At 39.5% G+C, this 19,488-nt stretch overlaps 3 protein-coding genes across 9 annotated transcripts in view; 2 read left to right on the top strand and 1 right to left on the bottom strand.

Moving 5' to 3' along the window:
• The window catches only part of mffa (mitochondrial fission factor a), a 28,175-nt gene extending 24,038 nt beyond the window's left edge, over window positions 1-4,137 (top strand). For all 6 annotated transcript variants that reach the window (XM_052018752.1, XM_052018754.1, XM_052018753.1 and 3 more), the window contains 2 exons: window positions 1,513-1,597; window positions 2,554-4,137. In XM_052018752.1, coding sequence (XP_051874712.1) covers window positions 1,513-1,597; window positions 2,554-2,685 — 217 coding nt within the window. In that variant the 3' untranslated portion in view covers window positions 2,686-4,137. The remainder of the gene's footprint in view (window positions 1-1,512; window positions 1,598-2,553) is intronic.
• A 2,086-nt stretch (window positions 4,138-6,223) lies between these two features.
• On the top strand, window positions 6,224-11,456 carry mrpl44 (mitochondrial ribosomal protein L44). Its single transcript, XM_052018208.1, has 4 exons — window positions 6,224-6,427; window positions 8,370-8,838; window positions 9,520-9,698; window positions 11,176-11,456. The coding sequence occupies exons 1-4, from the start codon at window positions 6,255-6,257 to the stop codon at window positions 11,342-11,344; spliced, it is 990 nt and encodes a 329-aa protein (XP_051874168.1). The 5' UTR covers window positions 6,224-6,254; the 3' UTR covers window positions 11,345-11,456.
• Window positions 11,457-11,522: 66 nt separating this feature from the next.
• LOC127571639 (transmembrane 4 L6 family member 20-like) lies at window positions 11,523-18,521 on the bottom strand. 2 transcript variants are annotated; one of them, XM_052018209.1, is made up of 4 exons: window positions 18,347-18,521; window positions 16,319-16,384; window positions 16,018-16,169; window positions 11,523-12,802 (listed from the first exon to the last, which is right to left on the bottom strand). In XM_052018209.1, the coding sequence occupies exons 1-4, from the start codon at window positions 18,515-18,517 to the stop codon at window positions 12,466-12,468; spliced, it is 726 nt and encodes a 241-aa protein (XP_051874169.1). In that variant the 5' UTR covers window positions 18,518-18,521; the 3' UTR covers window positions 11,523-12,465. The 2 variants fall into 2 exon arrangements, with proteins under 2 accessions (XP_051874169.1, XP_051874170.1); XM_052018210.1 differs by having other exon boundaries at window positions 18,358-18,495.
• Window positions 18,522-19,488: the final 967 nt, after the last annotated feature.

Genomic DNA, 19,488 nt, shown 5'->3' on the forward strand with positions numbered 1-19,488 from the left:
AAGAAGGTGTGGAAAGAACCAGTCCATTTGGAATGCTGGAAGAGGAGGGGAAAATATGGCTGGTGGTGGCTTCTCTCATGGAAGGTGCTGGAAATTATGGAGAGTGATCCATTGAAGAAGGAACTTTGGGTGGAAGGTAAAACGAGGGGAATCCTATCCTTGCTCTGGGTGGAAGGAGAGGGAATGAGAGTGGAAATGCGAGAAATGGAACAGATGCAGTTGAGAGCCCTGTCAGCTGTGGTGGAGGAGAGGCCATGGTTAAGGAAGAAAGACCTCTCAAAAGCACCAGTGTGGAAAGTGTCGGCATAGATCTGGAAGAACCAGAGAAACTGAGTGAATGGACGGAATTCTTACAGAAGGAGTGGGAGGAGGTATAGTTAAGACAGGTGTGGGAGTCTCTGACCGTGTAATGAAAATTTGTCACTAATCTTTACCCTAAAATGAAGACGGTGAACTCTAGAAAGGAAAGGGAAGAGTCAGAGATGGAACATATGAAATTGAGAGCAGAGTGGAAATTGGCAGATTTTGCTTTTTGTACATTACGTCTATGTTGATTTGTTTCATTTTCTGTTTTGTTTAGTGGTCACAGTGAAGGCATTTCCTTGTAAAATGGCCTACAAATGATAACGATGCCAATTTTTTTTTAAAAAATGATCAGCAACTTGAAATTAAGCAACATAAATAGGAAAGTGGAAAATGGGAGCTTAAAAATTAAGAATTTGAATTCTGCAACTTTAATAATAGACTGTAAACATGTCTTGCTTATTTTGTGTAGAGCTGAAATCTGGTCTGACTCCAATGTATGCAAGTACGCTGTTTAAAATTGCTTGCTTTTTATTTTTAGTACAATGCAAACAAAATGTGTTGTTATGTTCCCATTTATCTGGTTGAGAATCTAGGTAATAATGTTTATAAGGTGATATTAAATTCTTTATTGGTGTTGCAGGGAGAAGCAGAAATTGAGTATTAATATTCATTCTGGAACATGTGTAGAAATAGATGCAGCTATGGGTTAGTCAAGGTTTATGTAATATACTTTGAAAAAGGTTCTCACAAGAAATTTACTGTGGAGGTGGGTTTGCTAATTTGATGTGCAGAATTTACTGAGTTCAAATTGATTGTTGCATTTTGAGTTCAGTTGCTAAGGGAGGGTAAGAACTAGATATTTTCTAGCCTATCTCTGCTGAATGGAATTCTTATATATCTTGGGGTTGATAATATAAACAATTTATTAACATTTTAGCATTAGCGTGCGATTATCTGCTTGCCAAATAATAGGTATTTCATTGCCTTATTAAAGAGAACTAATTCCTCCACCTTTTATTCCATTAATGGCAACAACTACACTGTTCCCTCTACTATAGAAGTGAATCCAGAATGAATAACAAATAGAATATAATATCTGTTTTGATATAAAACAATTTCACCTGCAGATTACTTCTCTTCTGATAAAGTTGAACAAAAGGTATTATTGTTAGTTTGTATGTAAAGATAATCTCATTTTGTCTATAGATATAGCCTTTCCAGCTGTGAACCTACATTGGAAGGAACACAAGATGATGTGGCCCTTGTGGATTCTGTTTCCTTACGAAGACAGGTACTGAACTATATTAATTTATAAACCCCGTCAAGCTAATATTGAGTAGATGAATATGGTGACTGTGGGATACTGACAAGTTATTTGAGGAGCATCAGATGCTTAGGAGTTGCAATCATATTTGGCCCCAGAAACTCTGTTCCCTTCCCATACATTGATACCCATCTGAAAATAAAGCAGACTCTTCACAATTTGCATTATATTTCACTTCAAGTTTAACTTTTGCCTAGATTTCTACACCCATTATTAAGACCACCTATTTCCACGCACAAAATATCCCTGACTCTTTCACCTTCTCATTTGTTACATCCAGACTTGACTATTCCAACACATTCCTGGACAGCTTCCGTTATTCTACCCTCCAGAAGCTTTGGGCTGCCACACACTAACTGCTAAGACCCATTCACCGATCAGCTGACCTACACTGGCTCTCTGTTAAACAATCCCTTAATTTTAAAGTTCTCAGCCTTGTTTTTAAATTCTTCCATGGCCTCATCTGTCTTAATTTCTGTAATTATCTCAAGCAATAAAACTCTCCTGATAATTTTTAATGGCTTGAACATCTCCAAATTCAGGACCCAAGGCTGTAAATTCTTTACCTATTTAAGACTTTCCCTGACCCTACCTTTTTGATTAAACTTTTGGTCAGTTGGCTTAATATCCAGTGATGTAGTTCCATATCAGACTTTGTTTAATTGCATGCCTATGAAGTTCCTTGAGATGTTTTGAGGTAAAGGAAGCTCGTACAAATGCACATACAGTCTTTTTGTGTGTCTTTGGCATTTTGCAAGAAAGGAAGGAAAATCAAATAAGGCTTTTGCTAATGCTCTTCCCTTTCCCTCCCAACTTATTTTAAAAATCTACAGGTAAAAATACAATGCAAACTCCCTATTTTTAAACTGCATCAAAGAATATTTGGAATATTTCTCTCAATTTATTTACTGTCTTTCTCTCAGATAATTAAACTGAATCGTCGGCTCCAGCTTCTAGAGGAAGAAAACCGAGAACGTACTCGCCGTGAAATCATTGTGTACTCAATCACTGTGGGATTCTGGTTGATCAATAGCTGGCTCTGGTTCCGGCGCTGAGCGAGTACTGCATCAATCAGATCTTGTGCTAAGTGAACAACAGTTTTCTCAAAAACAGTTTTCTCAAAAACAGTTGGTGACACAAAGGGTCAGAGATTGTTTTTGCCTCTTCTGTACCATATAGACTTTCTCCAGGTTCTTGCACTGATTGCTCATTCCTTATAACACGGGGAAAAGAATCATGTGGACAAAAGAATATATTGTTGCCTCAAATTTAAATATTTATTATCTCACTTTATTAAAACTCATTTTGCATGTCTGTAATTAGGGAATGTGTAGCTTTCAGGATTTTTTTTTTAAACATGTAATTGAACCTGATGTGTAAGTGACAGTATAAGTCCAGGGGAGCATTACAAAACAGAACATGGAATAAAGCTCAAGGTGCATTTTTTTTTTAACTTTTACTTTCTGATGAGAAAGGTTAAATTTAAAGATTTTGCAAGAGCTACATATGACATAATGTCCGAGGATCATATTTTCCTTCTATTTCATTGTGAAATGAAGTTGACTTTTGGGTTATGGGTCCTTCATGTTTTCTGCATTGACTTTGAAAGGAATAAATGTGAGTCAAGGCAATAAAACTTTCAAGTGTGCATCAGAAATGTATCCCACTTTCATTGATCTTTATTTTGAATGTCACCATGTGCTGTGGTCATATTTTTAAAAAATACGACTGATTGCTGCAGTGTTATAGTAATTGAACAGAAAAAATTCCCAAAAAAAATTTGTTCTGAGAATGTATGGACTTGGGTGGAAAGAGGAATATGTTTTCTATGAATGCTGAAAGAGAATAGTCATTGTGTAGCCTTGACCTAAAATATTCCATTAATTTTTGGATCAAACAAGTGTTTACAGTGTATTTTTTGATCTTGACCTGCTGATGTACAAATTTACAATTTTGACCTTGTACTGAAGACATTTATTGAAGGAGCATTGAATGCAAATGTAACATTGAAGAAATTGTACTTACAAATTTATGTCGTATAAATCTTTTATGTGGCAGACTTTTTTCCTATTGTACCTTTGTAGGTGAACAGGTTTGCAGAGGGTTACCAGAAGTACAACTATGTGTGTGTATATATAATTGACTACATGCAATGTGGCTGTAAGGAAAATTAAATTTGCGTATTGTGTTTTCTTCTTCCACCTGGCCTATGTGACATTTGCAATTTTTTTTATTGTTTATATTTGTTGCCCCAAGGAAGAGGACATAATCATATGACTAGAAATCCAGAGACCTGAATCTGTACTCCAGGAAGTATGAGTTTATATCTCCCATGGAAATTTGAGAATTTAAAATGAAAGAAGAAGTTACCTTCAGTCTACCATGGCCATAAAGCCAAACAGCATTAGTTGCATTGTTTAGAGAAAGGAATCTGTCCTATAATGTTGAGACTTGTTAAATAATATGTGCAGTGCCTGAGAACATATTAAAGGTATGATAAAAATGGAGATGTTATCTCTTGACTATTCAGATGTACATAAATGTGTTGAATCCTGTCTGAAATAGCCAGCAATATGCGCAGTTTGAGCTCACCACCACACCAGTAAAGCCAGGCCGATCGATGAACACCAGATTTGACACTCAAACCCAGATCACAAATTAATAAATTACTTTTTTTAAAAAAATATGGTAATTAAACAATATAAGAGAGCAATTCTTTTATAGGGCATTCTGAAATTAATGCCCAGAAATTCCATTATGTGGCCCAGTGGATTTTTTTTCAATGCAGCAGTTTTTGGATTAGAAACTATTGTTGAAAGGTATTGGCAACTTTGCATGCATACTGCATTTTGTAAAACTCTTATCAGTTCTTAATGCATAAAATACACTTATGAAGATCAGCTGTTAGGTGTATGACAATAACCTTGATTGATGCGTGAAGCACATTTGACATTGTTATGCAATAGTCTACAGCAAATACATGCCTGAAAAATAGCATAGGCCTCAAACACCTTTGCAGGCATTACCCATACCTGAACTGTTGCCAGGAAACTCATCAGTGAATTCTTCATGTGGTAGTGAGTGGCTGACCACTACAGTCCATGCTTTGGGTGCTCACCTCCACTCTGGAGATCTGTGTCTGCTCCTAGCCCCAGTCTACCACTTGGACAGAAAATTGCTCAGGATCAACCACGATCACACTGGATAGTGCAGCAAGCTCATCAAAGCAAGATTGTTGTTATAAATTCAGCATTCCAAAGGGATCATTATCTCTGCATCATCAAGATTTCCTCTCCACTGAGTAAACCTGACCTGCTATTTCCAGCATTCTCTTTAATTTCTAGCAATTGCTGTGTTCTGCATTTCACAATTGCAGCAGTTTCTATCTTTCCCTCCTCTGTTTGTTCATCTCCCACTATTTAAACTGCTTTCAGATAGATCAGCTATGTTCAATAAGCCTTCATCAATCCTGTTTTACAGCACCAACAGCATCTGTGTCAGTTGGATGCCCTTGAAATGCACCCGATCACAGACGATCTTGTTGTTCTCTGCAACCCTCCCCTTTTTATGTCAACACCCTTGTTTTCTCACTTTTCCCAGTTCTGATAAAAGCTTATTGACCTGACACTCCACTTCTCTCTTCGTAGACAGTGCCTAACCTACCAGGTATCTTTGGCATTTTCTGAAAATACATATTGCCCTAACTGTGGTTTCACCATCTTTTCCCCTCCATCAGCAGATATGCCTTTGGCTCCTCAGACTCTTAATCCACACCCTCCACCCACCTTACTCTTACCTTTAAGACTGACCCAGGTTCAATTCCAGCCACTGTCTATAAGGAGTTTGTACGTTCTCCCCATATCTGTGTGGGTTTCCTCCCGCATTCCAAAGATATACGAGTTAGGAAGTTGTGGGCATGCTATGTTAGCACCTAAAGCATAGCGACACTTGCGGGCTGCCCCCAGAACACTCTACGCAAAAGATGCATTTCACTGTGTGTTTCGATGTACATGTGACTAATAAAGATATCATATTCTTCTCTGGCTGTTTATTTTGTCTGGTGCCTATTGAGATTGGTTTTCCTATGTTAAAGATGCTACGTAAACATAAGTTTGTGTGAAAACATTATTTCTTTAGGCATGTAAGAACTAGTAGGTGGCAAACACCTGTAGGTTGTAAAAATCTGATGATTTAAGGTGGGGTGGGGGGAATACTCTGATTCTGATGAGAGTTAATTGACCTGAAATATTATCTATTTTTCTCTATGCCTTTGCTTTGAGCCAGCACTTGCCTGTGCTGCTATATTTCAAAAATAAACTTCATTCATAATAAAATAACAAAAACAGTGCAAAAACACTTTACATTTTTAGCGTCAATACTTGCAATTAGTGTTAACACTTTTTGCAAATAAACTCAGACCCTCCGGAAAAACCACCAAAGGATCAAGGGCGCATGTGCAGTGAGGAGGCGCGGTCCGCCGGTAATTTTCAAGTGCGCAAGCGCGGGTGTTGGAGGTGGGGTGGGTGGCCTGGGAGTCACAAGAGCGCAGGCGCAGTTTCGGAGGCCGGCTGGGGTGTTCGGTGCGCAAGCGCAGTCCAGGGCAGGGGGGGGGTCGGGATGTGTCATGGCTTCGCTCGTAGGGTGCCGCAATGTCCTCAGTGCCTTCCGGCGGGCGTTCTCTGCCAGGCCGACCATCCTCTACACTCAGACTAGGGAGAAGAAGCGATGGATGAGGTCCTACGTATTGCTGATGGAAAGGAAAAAGAAACTAGAAGGTCCTCCGCCACCCAAGCCCCGGTATGTATGAGCCAGCGGGCCAGCCCTTGGTCACCCAGGTGAACGGGTTGGGAGGTCCTGGTCCTGGGGTGGGCGAGCGCTTTAATAAGGGGCGAAATGCAGTAAATTACAATTTAATGCTTTTAATAGTTTGGAATCATGATGCATTCTGCAGTCAAGGTCATAAAATGTATTGGTGTATTATTGTCACTTATACCGAGGTACAGTGGAAAAACTTGTCTTGCATACCGATCATACAGGTCAATTCATTGCACAGTGCAGTTACATTGGGTTAGTACAGAGTACGTTGAGGTAGTACAGGTAAAAACAATAACAGTACAGAGTGAAGTGTCACAGCTACAGAGAAAGTGCAGTGCAATAAGGTGCAAGGTCACAACAAGGTAGATACATTTGTACAACACCCTGAGAACAGGAAACCGAAATGGTGGGAAATAATCCTACCTTGGCAGATCATGATGCAGAATTGGAATCTGTTTCAATGAAGCCAAGAAACAGCAAAGTGCAGAAAACTGGTGGAAGTTATAGTTGTAATATTGGGCACGGTGTAAATGACAAAATTAGAGGTGCGTGCAATAATCAGACATTCATATGGACTGGAGAGCAGTACCACATGGAGGATGAATTCACAGAACATGTATGAGATTATTTTCTATGTCAGTATGTTGATGAACCGACCAAGGAAAAGGCGATTTTAGATCTAGTATTGTGCAATGAGAAAGAGTTAATAAACAATCTTGTTGTCAGGGAGCTCTAAGGGAAGAAATGTTGGAAGGCCAGTGGCAGGTGGTCTCCTTGCTGAGGAGATGAGGCCATTTGGGAGCCTTCATAGATGCTGCCTGACTTGCTGAGTTCCTCCAGTAACTTGTTTTTTGCACCAGATCCCAGCATCTGCAGTCTCTTGTCTCTTATTTTCTTGTGTTCTTGTATGTAGACCTTAAGGTATGGAATATATTTAAACCTCTCTGCTTCTTTTATGCTATTTTGTAAGATGCTTCTTAAACCTCTTTGAACAAGCTTTTGGTCATTTGCCATGATAGCTCCTAGTGTGGTTTGTCATCTATTTTTGCTAACAATCCTGTTAAATATCTTGGGTTATGTTGATATGTTAAAGGCTCCTTATGAATGTAAGTTTTTGAGGTTGTGACTTATCCAAGATGAGATATTGGACAAGTAGTGGGACAGACTAAAGACAGAGTGTAGAGCTGGAGCTGTTTGCTATCAGTGGAACCTGAGCTCCTGTCCATGAATGAAGTCATTGTGAAATGGAAAGAAGATGAAGGGCTTTTGTCTGAACTCTTCACACTGTGGCATGCAGATGAGAGTAAAGGCCAACTCTAGAGAGGTTTTGGCTATGGAATGCAGTAAATTGCATTTGAATGCTTTTAGTAGTTTGGAATCATGATACATTCTGCAATCAAGGTCATAAAATGTATTATATAAATTTATACAACACCCTGAGAATAGGAAACTTCTCTATTCTGTTATGTATCCAATAATTTTGTGATTGCCCTATTAAGCTGTCAAGACCACTGAGTAGGAGAACATCAGTTGCACGTCAAAGACTTGGATGACTTGTGCCACTATCTCTGTGAATAATGGTGATCCATTAATGCAGTTAACTGATGTATTGTACCGTGGAGTGGTGAGATATGATTCTCGTGTCACATTCTTGGTTTGCATGAGGGAGTGTAAACATCAAATAGAGACCAAAGATATCGCAGAGAGAAGAAAATTACCAGAAGAGACACTTAAGGTATCTTGTGTGAATTGAAAACGACAGTGATATGTCAGAAATCTTAGGATTGGATTCTAGGTAAGTTGTGTGGGTACAATATTTAACATAAATATGCTTTCAATAAAAGTATTATCAAATATAGTCGATTTGTAATAGGAAACAATGATCCATTGAACTGAATTTTAAAATGTTTTGTTGCATTGTTAGATCGCAGCAGCCAAACTGGGACTATCATGCTGAAGTAGAGGCCTTTGGTTATCGTCTGCATGAGAACTTCAACCTGGACCTTCTCAAAACAGCGTTCGTTAATCCCTGTTATATTACCTCTGAGGAAGCACGCCGGCAAGATCTTAAACTTGACAAAGAGAACATAAAATTAAATCTCAAAGACAATCAGGATATATCTGGAAGAGGCTCATTATTTGCCACTGCTTATCTCCAAGACTGTTTTAGTCGTGCATATCCAAATTTGCCTGATGATGGTATTAAGGCACTTATTGGTTATGTCACAGGGTCACAGGTTGTGTGCCATGTTGCCAGGAACTTGGCTGTGGAAGACTTGGTACTAAGTGCAGAGTTCCCTGTGCCACAGGAGGTTTTACAAAAGACATTCTTTGCTGTTGTTGGAGCTTTGATTGAGAGTAGTGGAACTGAAAAAGCCAGCTTATTTATCCGGGTAAGATACTGGGTTGGTTTGGAGAGTGTATATGTAGAAAATAACAGAAGACTAATGCAGAAAGTAAACTAACACGACAACCACTGTTTCCCAACCTTGTATCAGGTCAGCATGCAAATGTATAACACTGGTTGTTTCTTTTGCACCTGTCTCAATGTGCTCTGTTGCATTCTTTCATCGGGCACAAGTGGTTGCTGTTTTTGACAGTCATGTGATGAGCATGATACAACACAACTGGAACCATCCACAACTCATTCTCTTCATTATTATGAAACAGAAGACCATTTAACCTGTCAAATCCATCCCAGCCCCCTGTAGTATAATTCCATCAGTCCTATTCCCTCATTTCCCTGTACCTCTGCAAATCATTCTCTCTCAGATGCCCCTCAACTCACCTTTGATTCTTTTGCCCCTTATTCACACTAAGGGGTAATTTACGGTAGTCAATTAACTTAGCAGAGCATCTACTGTATGTGATCTGCGAGGAAATTGAAACTTGTTTATTGCAAGCTGCACAGAAACGCCTCCCTTGGTCACAGTCAAACCTGAATCTATGGAGCTATAAGGCAGCAGCATTAACTTCTGCACCAGAATGTTACCCTATTAAGAACTGCTGGATATTTTCCATAGTTTATTTGATTCTAAAGAAAATGTACTTTTGGATTTGTTGTCCTCTTCTAGGACTTCCTAATTACTCAACTTATTGGCAAAGATCTGTTTGAAATGTGGAGTGTCGTTAATCCCATGGGACTTTTGGTGGAAGAATTGAAGAAGAGGAAGGTGCCCCTTCCTGAGTCCAGGTTGACCAGGCAATCTGGATCCAGCACTGTGCTTCCAGTGTATTTTGTTGGACTGTACAGGTAGGGGCAGAATATTGGTCAACTTGTTACAGAACAGCTATGAACCTGCAACCTATAAGATTAAGAAAGAACTGATACGTAAATGCAAGGCATTGTGTTATTCAGGTTTATGTCCATATATTGTTTCCTGCTAATAGTGTGAATGTACTGAAAACTGTAAAACATTGATAATAATGCACTGAAGAATTATTGAAAAGTTGGACACTTTCCCATAATACAGTAGAAGAGCCTTGTTGTTAGCTAAGTAGAACATTGAAGGGGAAAAAGTAGTGAAATACTCAATTGTCAAGATCTCACTGGATGGTGGAATATGCTTTAGTGAGGGCACTCCTGTTCCTAATTTTCTAAACCTGATCAATTGGAAGGAGAGAGGGGAAGCCAGTTGGTTGTGAAGTAACTGGTTTAGTGGTGGTAGAGTAAGATGGGGTGTTAGTGAGCACACCTTCTTGGCGGTGGATTTTAAGATTTTGGATTCCGTTACATTGAAAATATTGCACAGAAACAGGCCATTTACCCAAACTGTTCATGTCAGTGTCTATGCTCCGCCAAGCCTCTTCGTCTTTCCTTATTGAAATCTGTGGACCCAATAGCATTGAACAATCGGGCTGAATTTGGCTAATTCAGGTTGACGTTAGATGTTGATACAGCTGATGAAAGATTAATGATATCGTGCAATTTGTCCTGTAGATGGTAAATACTGTGGTTATAAGTGCACCCATGATGGATATTGAGTTCATGGTTGGTGACCTTGAGGGCCCAGGAAGCTGGTGGTTGTACTTGCCACTTTGCAGACCAAGCCAGTATAGTGTTTTTATCCTGGAAAGTTCTCAAAGGAGCTGATCCCTTGAAATCATCGGTGCACACTCTACAGTTAACTCCAAACCTTTTATAGAGAGAAACAGCAAACTGGCAGAAATACAATTAATTTTTTTTACAATAATAACAACCACATTTTGGTGTAATTAATTTTGAAATGGAGAGAAAAGCAGCTGACTCATGAAGAGTGAGAAAAGTGTACAAAATGGATGGGACACAATGGGTATTCAAAGCAACTGATGTATTATAATAGTTGGAGGAATGAGATGGACTCCTAAAACCTGAAAATAAAAAAAACACACTGCTACTTGGGCGAAAATGTATTTTAGCTGATTCCAAAAAAATTCCTGTATCTAGAATTCTCGAATTGTCATTAATTTCGTATAAAATACTCTGTTCCAAAATTGAGATACTCTTTGGACTTTGCAGGTATGCATTTTCATTCTACAGCCTGAACAACCAGCTTTTTGTTTCCACTTGACGAGGTGATAAGTTGAATGCTTTTCAAAGCCGCTGCTTGAATGCTAAGCTCAATTTTAAAATGAGAAATGCCTTGCCAATTTACCAAATTATAGTATTACCTGTCATGCATGTATTATTGGATATTGTACTGGTGAATTGTAATTGTTATTGTTAACAGATGTTCAATATTTTGTTGCAGTGATAAGCAGCTAATCGCGGAAGGACCTGGTGAAACAGTGTTGTCGGCTGAAGAAGAGGCAGCACGAGTGGCGCTCCGTAAACTTTACGGCTATACGGAAAACAGGCGACCTTGGGATTACTCGATCCCCTCAAAGGAACCTCAGGCAGTCGAGGCTTTGAGCAGTTAAAGCACAAGGTTCGGCTGATGTGATTCACGTCATCTGAATGTTATTTCTCTTTTGGAATTTTAACCATTGTACAAACTTCAGAATTTTGTAACAATAAAGACATTTAAATCAATTTTCAGTACTTATTGAAAATGTATTTGTTAGAAGCCTAAAACTGTGTGGAATTCTGAGAACCATGTACTTGCCTCTGTGTGATATTTTTTCTTTTATATAAAATGGCTGTTACATACCAACAACAGCATTGGTCTGACAGAGTGAAGTCCTGGTGCAATGGCCAGGAGGTGCAGGATAACTGGAGACCAGACTCTGCTGTAGAGTCATGAATCTTTGGAATTCTCTCATCCAGCGAGGTGTGGAGATAGTGTCATTGAATGTAGTTAAGGTGGAGGTTGGCAGCCATTTAAATTTCAAGTGAGTCAAGAGGTCTGGGGAGAGTGTGGAAAGTGATGTTGAGGCCAAAAAGTCATGATCTTATTCAATGGCTCAAGGGCTTGTTTGGTTAACTCCTGCTTCGGTTTCTTACCTTCTGTATGCTTGCATGAGAATTATTTATACAAACATAGAATTGTTACTAGATACATTCTGACCACACTCTTAAGTGAACACAAACATATTCTAGCCCATATCCCATACCTGTCATCATTCCATCCAACTGCCCTGCAACCACAACCCACTGCAGTCTTCTCAGATACTCCTTTCCTTCATTAACTCCCTCTTTCTAAGCCAGTGGAAGTAACCAGGTGAAGAAATGAGAACAATACACCACACTTGTGTACTAGATTACAACCAATAGCAGCTAGATTTTCTATTGTAAACATCATACAAAGTAATAATAACACTCATGTAGGAGACATTCTGGAGTCAATCTTGGTTACATAAGGATTGTGCAAGTTTGCATATAAACAATTAGACACTTGTGCAGGGTAATGGTATCCATTCAACATGTAAGAGGTTTGAAACCAGGTTAAGTAAGGCTGTCAAACAGTGATTTTTTTGCTGGTGGAGAGTTAGGCAGGAGTTGCTGTACAATTCAGTTTTCACAAGCATTGGCACATTCAGGAAGGATATAATTGGTGTCTGTCTGTACAGGAGCTTTATTTTTTATGGACGGGAATGATTTATTACACAGGTCCAGCGTCATTTCTTCTCGATGTTTTGCAGAAACAGCCACAAACTCCAATGATTATTTGCATCACGCTGACAATAACTTCCAATATCCCAACCAAAAGAAGTCCAACGAAGGTGATCATGTGAATTGTCTTTTGAAGCTCTGCGTGTATCGCTGAGGTTTGAGCATTTGGTTCAGCTTTAGTACCGGAAACCAGTGATTCATTGATAGCGACACTGCTAAAATTGGTATTTGGTAGGTGTGTTGGTTCAGTTTGAAAGCCAGTTTGATTAATCCCGCATTTATCTTCCAGAAACCACTTTAAATCAATCTTGAGATTTGAAAGAGAGCTATAAAGAAAAATGTTCATTAATACAATGTATTAATCACAAGTAGCCACAGCATCCTTAAACAAAACTCTGCCATTTGGCTTATATGTAGAGTTGTACAGCAACAGGCCCTCTGGCCCACCACTTCCATGCCAACCCCTATTCCCATCCACACTAATCCCATTTGCTCACATTAGGGTCCACATCCTTCTATGCCTGCCTATTTATATGCCTGCTAAATGCCTCTTAAAGCTAGTGATTGTATCTGACTCCACCACCTCCTCTGGCAGCGAGTTCCAGATGTCAACCACTCTGTAAAAAATACTTTTCCTTCAAATACCCTTTAAAGTTCCTTCCTCCCTCTTGTTTTTGATACCCATACTATGGGTAAAAGATTCTGACTACCTACCCTATAGTTACAATTTTATATAGGTCCATCAGGTCACCCCTCAACCTCCTTTGTTCCAGGGAAAACAAACCCAGCCATTCCATCTCTCCCTATAACTAAAGTTCTCTAACCCAGGCAATATTCTAGTGAATCTCCTCTGCATTCTCTCTAGTGGAACCACATCTTTCCTAATAGAGTGGTGACCAGGACTGCACAAATACTCCCATTTGCTGTATATGTCTTGCTTCTATTTGACTTCCCAAACTTCACATTTGTCAGGATTAAATTCCACCTGTTTGTGTTCCATCCAACTTTCCATCTAATTTATATCCTGCTGTAACCTAAGGCAATCTTCTTTGCTATCCACAACACTACCAACTTTCACGTCAACCACAAACTTACTAATCATACCTCCTACTTTCACATCCAAGTCGTTAACATACATCTCAAACAACAAAGATCCCAGCACCGATCCCTGCGGGACACCACCGGTGACAGACTTTCAATCAGAAAAACATCCTTCCACCACTACCCTCTGCTTTCATTATTTGTTTCTGTGTGTATCATGTAATGCTTTGCACTTTGAATGCAGGCAGATTTCTGCAAGTGCCAATAGCAGTTGCACAGAATAGCAATGAAAGAGTTCAGATTCTTCCACCACTTTATGGAACAATATATCTTTAAAAAACTGAATAAAACGCAACACTTTTATGTTTACCCAAAGAACAAGTTATTCATTGGCTTATAGCAAAACCATAATAAATCACAAGCAGCCACTCCATCCAAAGAAAAAACTCTGCCATTGGCTTATATTGTAATTTTTCTCTTTCTCATCCCGGTAACAGTATTTTAGGAATTCCAATTTTTACTGGAGGGTTGCAGACGAGGCCAAATGCCAAATTCTACTTGGTATATCAGCTCAATCCTCTTTTCAAAGATCTCTGTCCAGCAGGAAAAGCAGAGCTTGGCATCACAGATAAAGAAGTTGCAGTATGAGTTAGGAGTTGTACATTATATTAAGTATCAAGGACTGAAGGTCAAACTAATTTAAACTTGAGTGGATTAAAGGGGGGAGAGAGAGAGGAAAGGAAAGGAAGCATTTGTTCTGGTGGGATAGTGTTTGGCACAGGACAGTGGTGCAGCAGAAGCTGCAGCTGTCTCACAGCTCCGCCAATCCAAGTTCAATTCTGACGTCCAGTGCTGTCTGTGTGGAGTTTGCACATTCTCCCTGTGACTGCATGTGTTTTCCCCTCATGCTCCACTTTCCTCCCACATCTCAAAAATGTTTTGGTTGTTAGGTGAACTGTCTACAGTAAATTGTCCCTAGAGTAGGTGGATGATGGGAAAGGCAGGAGTTGTTAATGGGCATGTGTGAGATAATAGTTAACAGGGAAATAAGTGGAGGAATGAGTTTGCTTTGGGAGCCAGAGTAGACATGGTGAGCCTAATGGCCTCCTTTCATGTCAGAAGGAAATATGAGATGGAAGGCATCATAGTTACACATCCATTTTCCGGATGAGTTATTATACTGTGATCCTGCCTGTAGATTAGATATAACAACTACTGTCAGATGAGTTGAAGGGCAGGGAGTTTTGCCTGCTGACCCTTAGGACATCATTCTCTCAGACAAAAACTAACTGGCCCTCTTTTGTGTTGTTGGAATTCACTAAAAGGTGTCATTCCTTTTCACCCCTTTGATTCCCAGCCTGACAGTGGGGGATAACAGAAAAATGGCTGTTCTTTGCACTGCCTTCAGTCTTTGAAATCTTGTTTGTTTCTTAACAACGAGAACCAGATTCTTTGTTACACCCTTTTCTTATTTTAACTGTTTAAGTAAAGGGTAGAATTTTCTCTGCTTTAAACTATGCTGAAACTATAATGTGGAATTTAATGCAGACAAGTGTGAGGTGTTGCATTTTGGAAGGACAAACCAAGGTAGGACATACACAGTAAATGTTAGGGCACTGAGGAGTGCGGAGGAACAAAGGGATCTAGGAGTTCAGATACATAATTCCCTGAAAGCGGCGTCGCAGGTAGACAGGGTTGTAAAGAAGGCTTTTGGCATCCTGGCATTCATAAATCAAAGTACTGAGTATAGGAGTTGGGATGTTATGGTGAAGTTGTATAAGACATTGGTGAGGCCAAATTTGGAGTATTGTGTGCAGTTCTGGTCACCTAACTATAGGAAGGATATCAGTAAGATTGAAAGAGTGCAGAGAAGATTACTAGAATGTTGCCGGGTCTTCAAGAGTTGAGTTACAGGGAAAGATTGAACAGGTTAGGACTTTATTCCTTGGAGTGCAGAAGAATAAGGGGAGATTTGATAGAGGTTTACAAAATTATGAGGGGTATAGACAGAGTAAGTGCAAGTAAACTCTTTCCACCTAGATTAGGAGAAATAAGTACGAGAGGACATGGCTTTAGGGTGAAAGGGTGAAAGGGGAAAGGTTTAGGGGGAACATTAGAGAGTGGTGGGAGTGTGGAACGAGCTGCCATCTGATGTGGTAAATGCGGGCTCACTCTTAAGTTTTAGGAATAAATTGGATAGATACATGGATGGGAGAGGTCTGGAGGGTTATGGACTGGGTGCAGGTCAATGGGAGTAGCAGAATAAAGTTTTGGCACAGACTAGAAGGGCCAAAGGGCCTGTTTTCTGTGCTGTAGTGTTCTATGGTTCTAAATCACAATAGCCAGTGAGTTATAAAGTTCTAGCTCTGCAGTACAGGATGTTAAATAGATTGGTTGAAGAATTGTTAATCCAGTGTTTTATTTATGGTCTGGTGTACCATGTGTGCTTGTACACTTTTGGTTGATCATTTGTTATAATAGACACTAAAAATATACTTGCCTTATGTCTTCGATTGAAAAGTTACAGTTGTCTACACTTTGACTTGCTGCATTGCAGATCAATGGCCCCTTCACAAGGGAATAAAGTGAAACCAAAGCACAATAGAGGGCTCCAACAACACTGATCAGACTGAGAAGTGCAGACAGTAGGAACTGGAAGTCAGAACAGAAAATGAAACAAAAAAATAATTTTTTATGGAACAAATGCACAAAGTTCTTAATTATTAAATTTGGACAAAAAAAATCAATCAACTTCTCATTTTGATTTAGACTGAGTGAGTTGATTTGATTTTTGCACCTACCCCAGTTCTGGTATTGCAATTTTGTCCCTTTCGAGCTGCCAAAGACATGGATACAGCTGGAATAACCTGTTTTGGAATCAAAATATGTGGTCAGAAATGTTCACTTTAAAGTTATAAATCTGTGAAAGAAATTGCCTTAACAACATGTATCAACTTCAAGAATTTTGCAGTTTCAGCATTATATCATATCCCCCAGTGCTCTACAGCAGAATTTTCAAACAACAGTTGACAGCAAGGAGCTAAGAAGGCAAGTGGTATATTAGCCTTCATTGTAAGAGGTTTTGAGTACAGGAGCAGGGATATCTTACTACAATTATTTACAGCCTACGAGAAACCATACCTAAATTACTGTGTGCAGTTCTTGTGTCCTTACCTTTGAAAAGGTATACTTGCCATAGAGGAATTGCAACAAAGCACGGTAGCGTAGCGGTTAGCGCAACGCTATTACAGCACCAGCGATCGGGTTTCGATTCCCGTCGCTGTCTGTAAGGAGTTTGTACTTTCTCCCGTGTCTGCGTGGGTTTCCTCTGGGTGCTCCGGTTTCCTCCCACATTCTAAAGACATACGGGTAGGTTAATTTGGGGTTTAAAATGGGCGGTGCGGACTCATTGGGCCAAAAGGGCCTGTTACCACGCTGTAAATAAAATTTTAAAAAAAGGTTCACCAGACTGATTCCTGTCATATCAGGAGAGTTTGGCTGTATTCACTACAGTTTAGAAGAATGAGAGGACATCTCATTGAAATGTACAAAATTCTGACAGGGCTCAACAGGCTATATGTGGGGAGTATGTTTTCCCTGGTGGGGTCAGTGGGGGGGATCATAGGCTCAGGATATGGGAATAAGATATTTAGGACTGATGAAGAAGTGAATCTGTGGAAATCTCCGCTACCAAAGGTTGTGGAGTTGCATCTGGGGGTATGGGGAGAGAGCAGGACTATGGTACTTCAACAGAGGATCAGCCAGGATCATTCTGAATGACAGAGCAAGATCGAAGGGCCAAAGAGTCTCTTGCCCCTACTTTTCCATGTTCTAATCAAGTCACCAAAAGAATGTAAGAGGAAGGCTTTAAGGAGAACAGAGAGTCAGAAAGGTTAGTGGGAAGAAATTTCAGATTTTAGACTTAGACAACAATTACTAGCAAGGGAGCAATTAAAACTGGGGGTGCTCCAGAAGACAGGTCTGAAGGAGCACTGATATCTCTGAAAATTATAGGGCCAGAAGAGATTGCAGAGATAGGTGGGAAAGTTACATCATGGAGGGACTGAAACCAATAGGAATATTCAAGTATCTGATTGAACAGAACTAATTAGTCAATGCCTGGGATTGAGATAGAAATAAACCAAGAATCATCTGAACGGACAAAAAGATGATTAATTTTGTTCTTGTTTTTACCTCTTTTTTTTTGCCGCAATGTAATAAAAATGTGATACAATGCAATGATGCTGCAAATTAAAAATGAAACAGTTTCTAGCTAAATGTTATGCCATCTAAGAACATAAATTTCTAAACTTGCTAGAACAGTGCCCTCAGAAGATGTGCCCTGTTGCTAAAGTCTTCATGGAAATCAAATAAATCAGAACTGGAGTCTTTAATATTGCATCATGCTTTAAGAAACCTAGTGGATATACCCGCTATCATTTGGACTGGTTTCCAATTAACATTTTCACATGACTACAGCAATTTTACTTCTACACTATGAAAGTCAATGCCTGAAACATCATGTATCCTAACTTTACAGGTGGAGTTTGACTTGCTCAACTATATTGGAACTAAAAAAAAATTACTGGAATACCTGACGTGATGTTTTCACAAGAAGTCATTGCATTCCAGAATGAAGTAACTATCCAAGTTTGATCTCCTATTACAATCTAAAATTCAATATCCAGTAGTAGTTTAGCAGTGTTCCTCGTCCCTATTCTTGTGCACAATTACAATATTTCTAATTCAATCAGTTTATGGAAGAAAACAGAAGTCTACTAAAGCCTATAAGAATATTCCATTTCTTGTTCTGCTATGCAATCTCTTACCAAGATCCCACCTCCAAAAACACCAGGCAGCAACCATTCATAACATGATATGGAGTTCCGAAATATCTTGCCATCATGATAGTCCACAATCAGAGGTATTGCATTCAGAATAATAGCCAAAATCGTTAAAGCCAGGAGGCAAGAGCCATTAAACAAAGTGAAGCAAGGCATTCCTGTTCGCTGGTAAATACAGCAATACCACTCGCAGGGACTCTGGGACCAATGAATTTCAGGATGAATGACTTTTGAAACATTGTAGTTATATATTATGTCAAAGATTAAACTCAGGGACTTTTTTAAGTAACATGATGAAACAGTTATGTTTACAATAAACTCTACTCTTAGTTTTAACTCTATTGAATTATTAACATTAACAGGTTTTCAGAAAGTTCGCACAGTTAAGTTCGGAATTCCCTTGATTATTGTCTGTTCCTCATGAACAGAAAGGGTGCAAACATAAGATACTTAGGACTGTGATGAAGAAATGAACCTGTGGAAATCACCTAAGGTTGGGAAGACCAAGAAAACAGGGAACCACTGCCCAGTTAGCCTAGAACTGACTTTTAGGAATGTGATAAAAGGGCACATGGGCAGAGTCAGCATGGATTTATGAAAGGAAAATACAGGTAGACAAATCTGTCAGGAGTTTCTTGAATCTTCAAGTAGAGAGGTAAGTAAGAGGGAAAGCGGTGAATGTAGTGTATTTGGAGTCCAAAATTGCTGCAAAGGATTAAAGTTGTATTAAGTGAGTGAGCAAGAATGTGCAGATAGACTAAGATTACAACAGGATTTTGACCAATTGGGCCAGTGGGCCAAGGAATGGCAGATGGAGTTTAATTCATATGAATGCAAGCTGTTGCATTTCGGTAAGACAAACCAGGGCAGGACTTACACAGTAAATGGTAGGGTCCTGGCGAGTGTTGTAGAACAGAGAATCCTGGGGGTGCAGGTACATAGTTCCTTGAAAGTGGCAACACAGGTAGACAGTGTGGTGAAGAAAGCATTTGGCGTGCTTGCCTTCATCGGTCAGGATACTGAGTACAGAAGTTGGGACATAATGTTAAGCCATACAAGATGTTAGTAAGGCCATATTTGAAGTACTGCATATAGTTCTGGTTGCCCCGCTATAGGAAGGATGTCTT

This window comes from Pristis pectinata, chromosome 6 (assembly GCF_009764475.1).
Source record: "Pristis pectinata isolate sPriPec2 chromosome 6, sPriPec2.1.pri, whole genome shotgun sequence".
Taxonomy (NCBI): Eukaryota; Metazoa; Chordata; class Chondrichthyes; order Rhinopristiformes; family Pristidae; genus Pristis; species Pristis pectinata.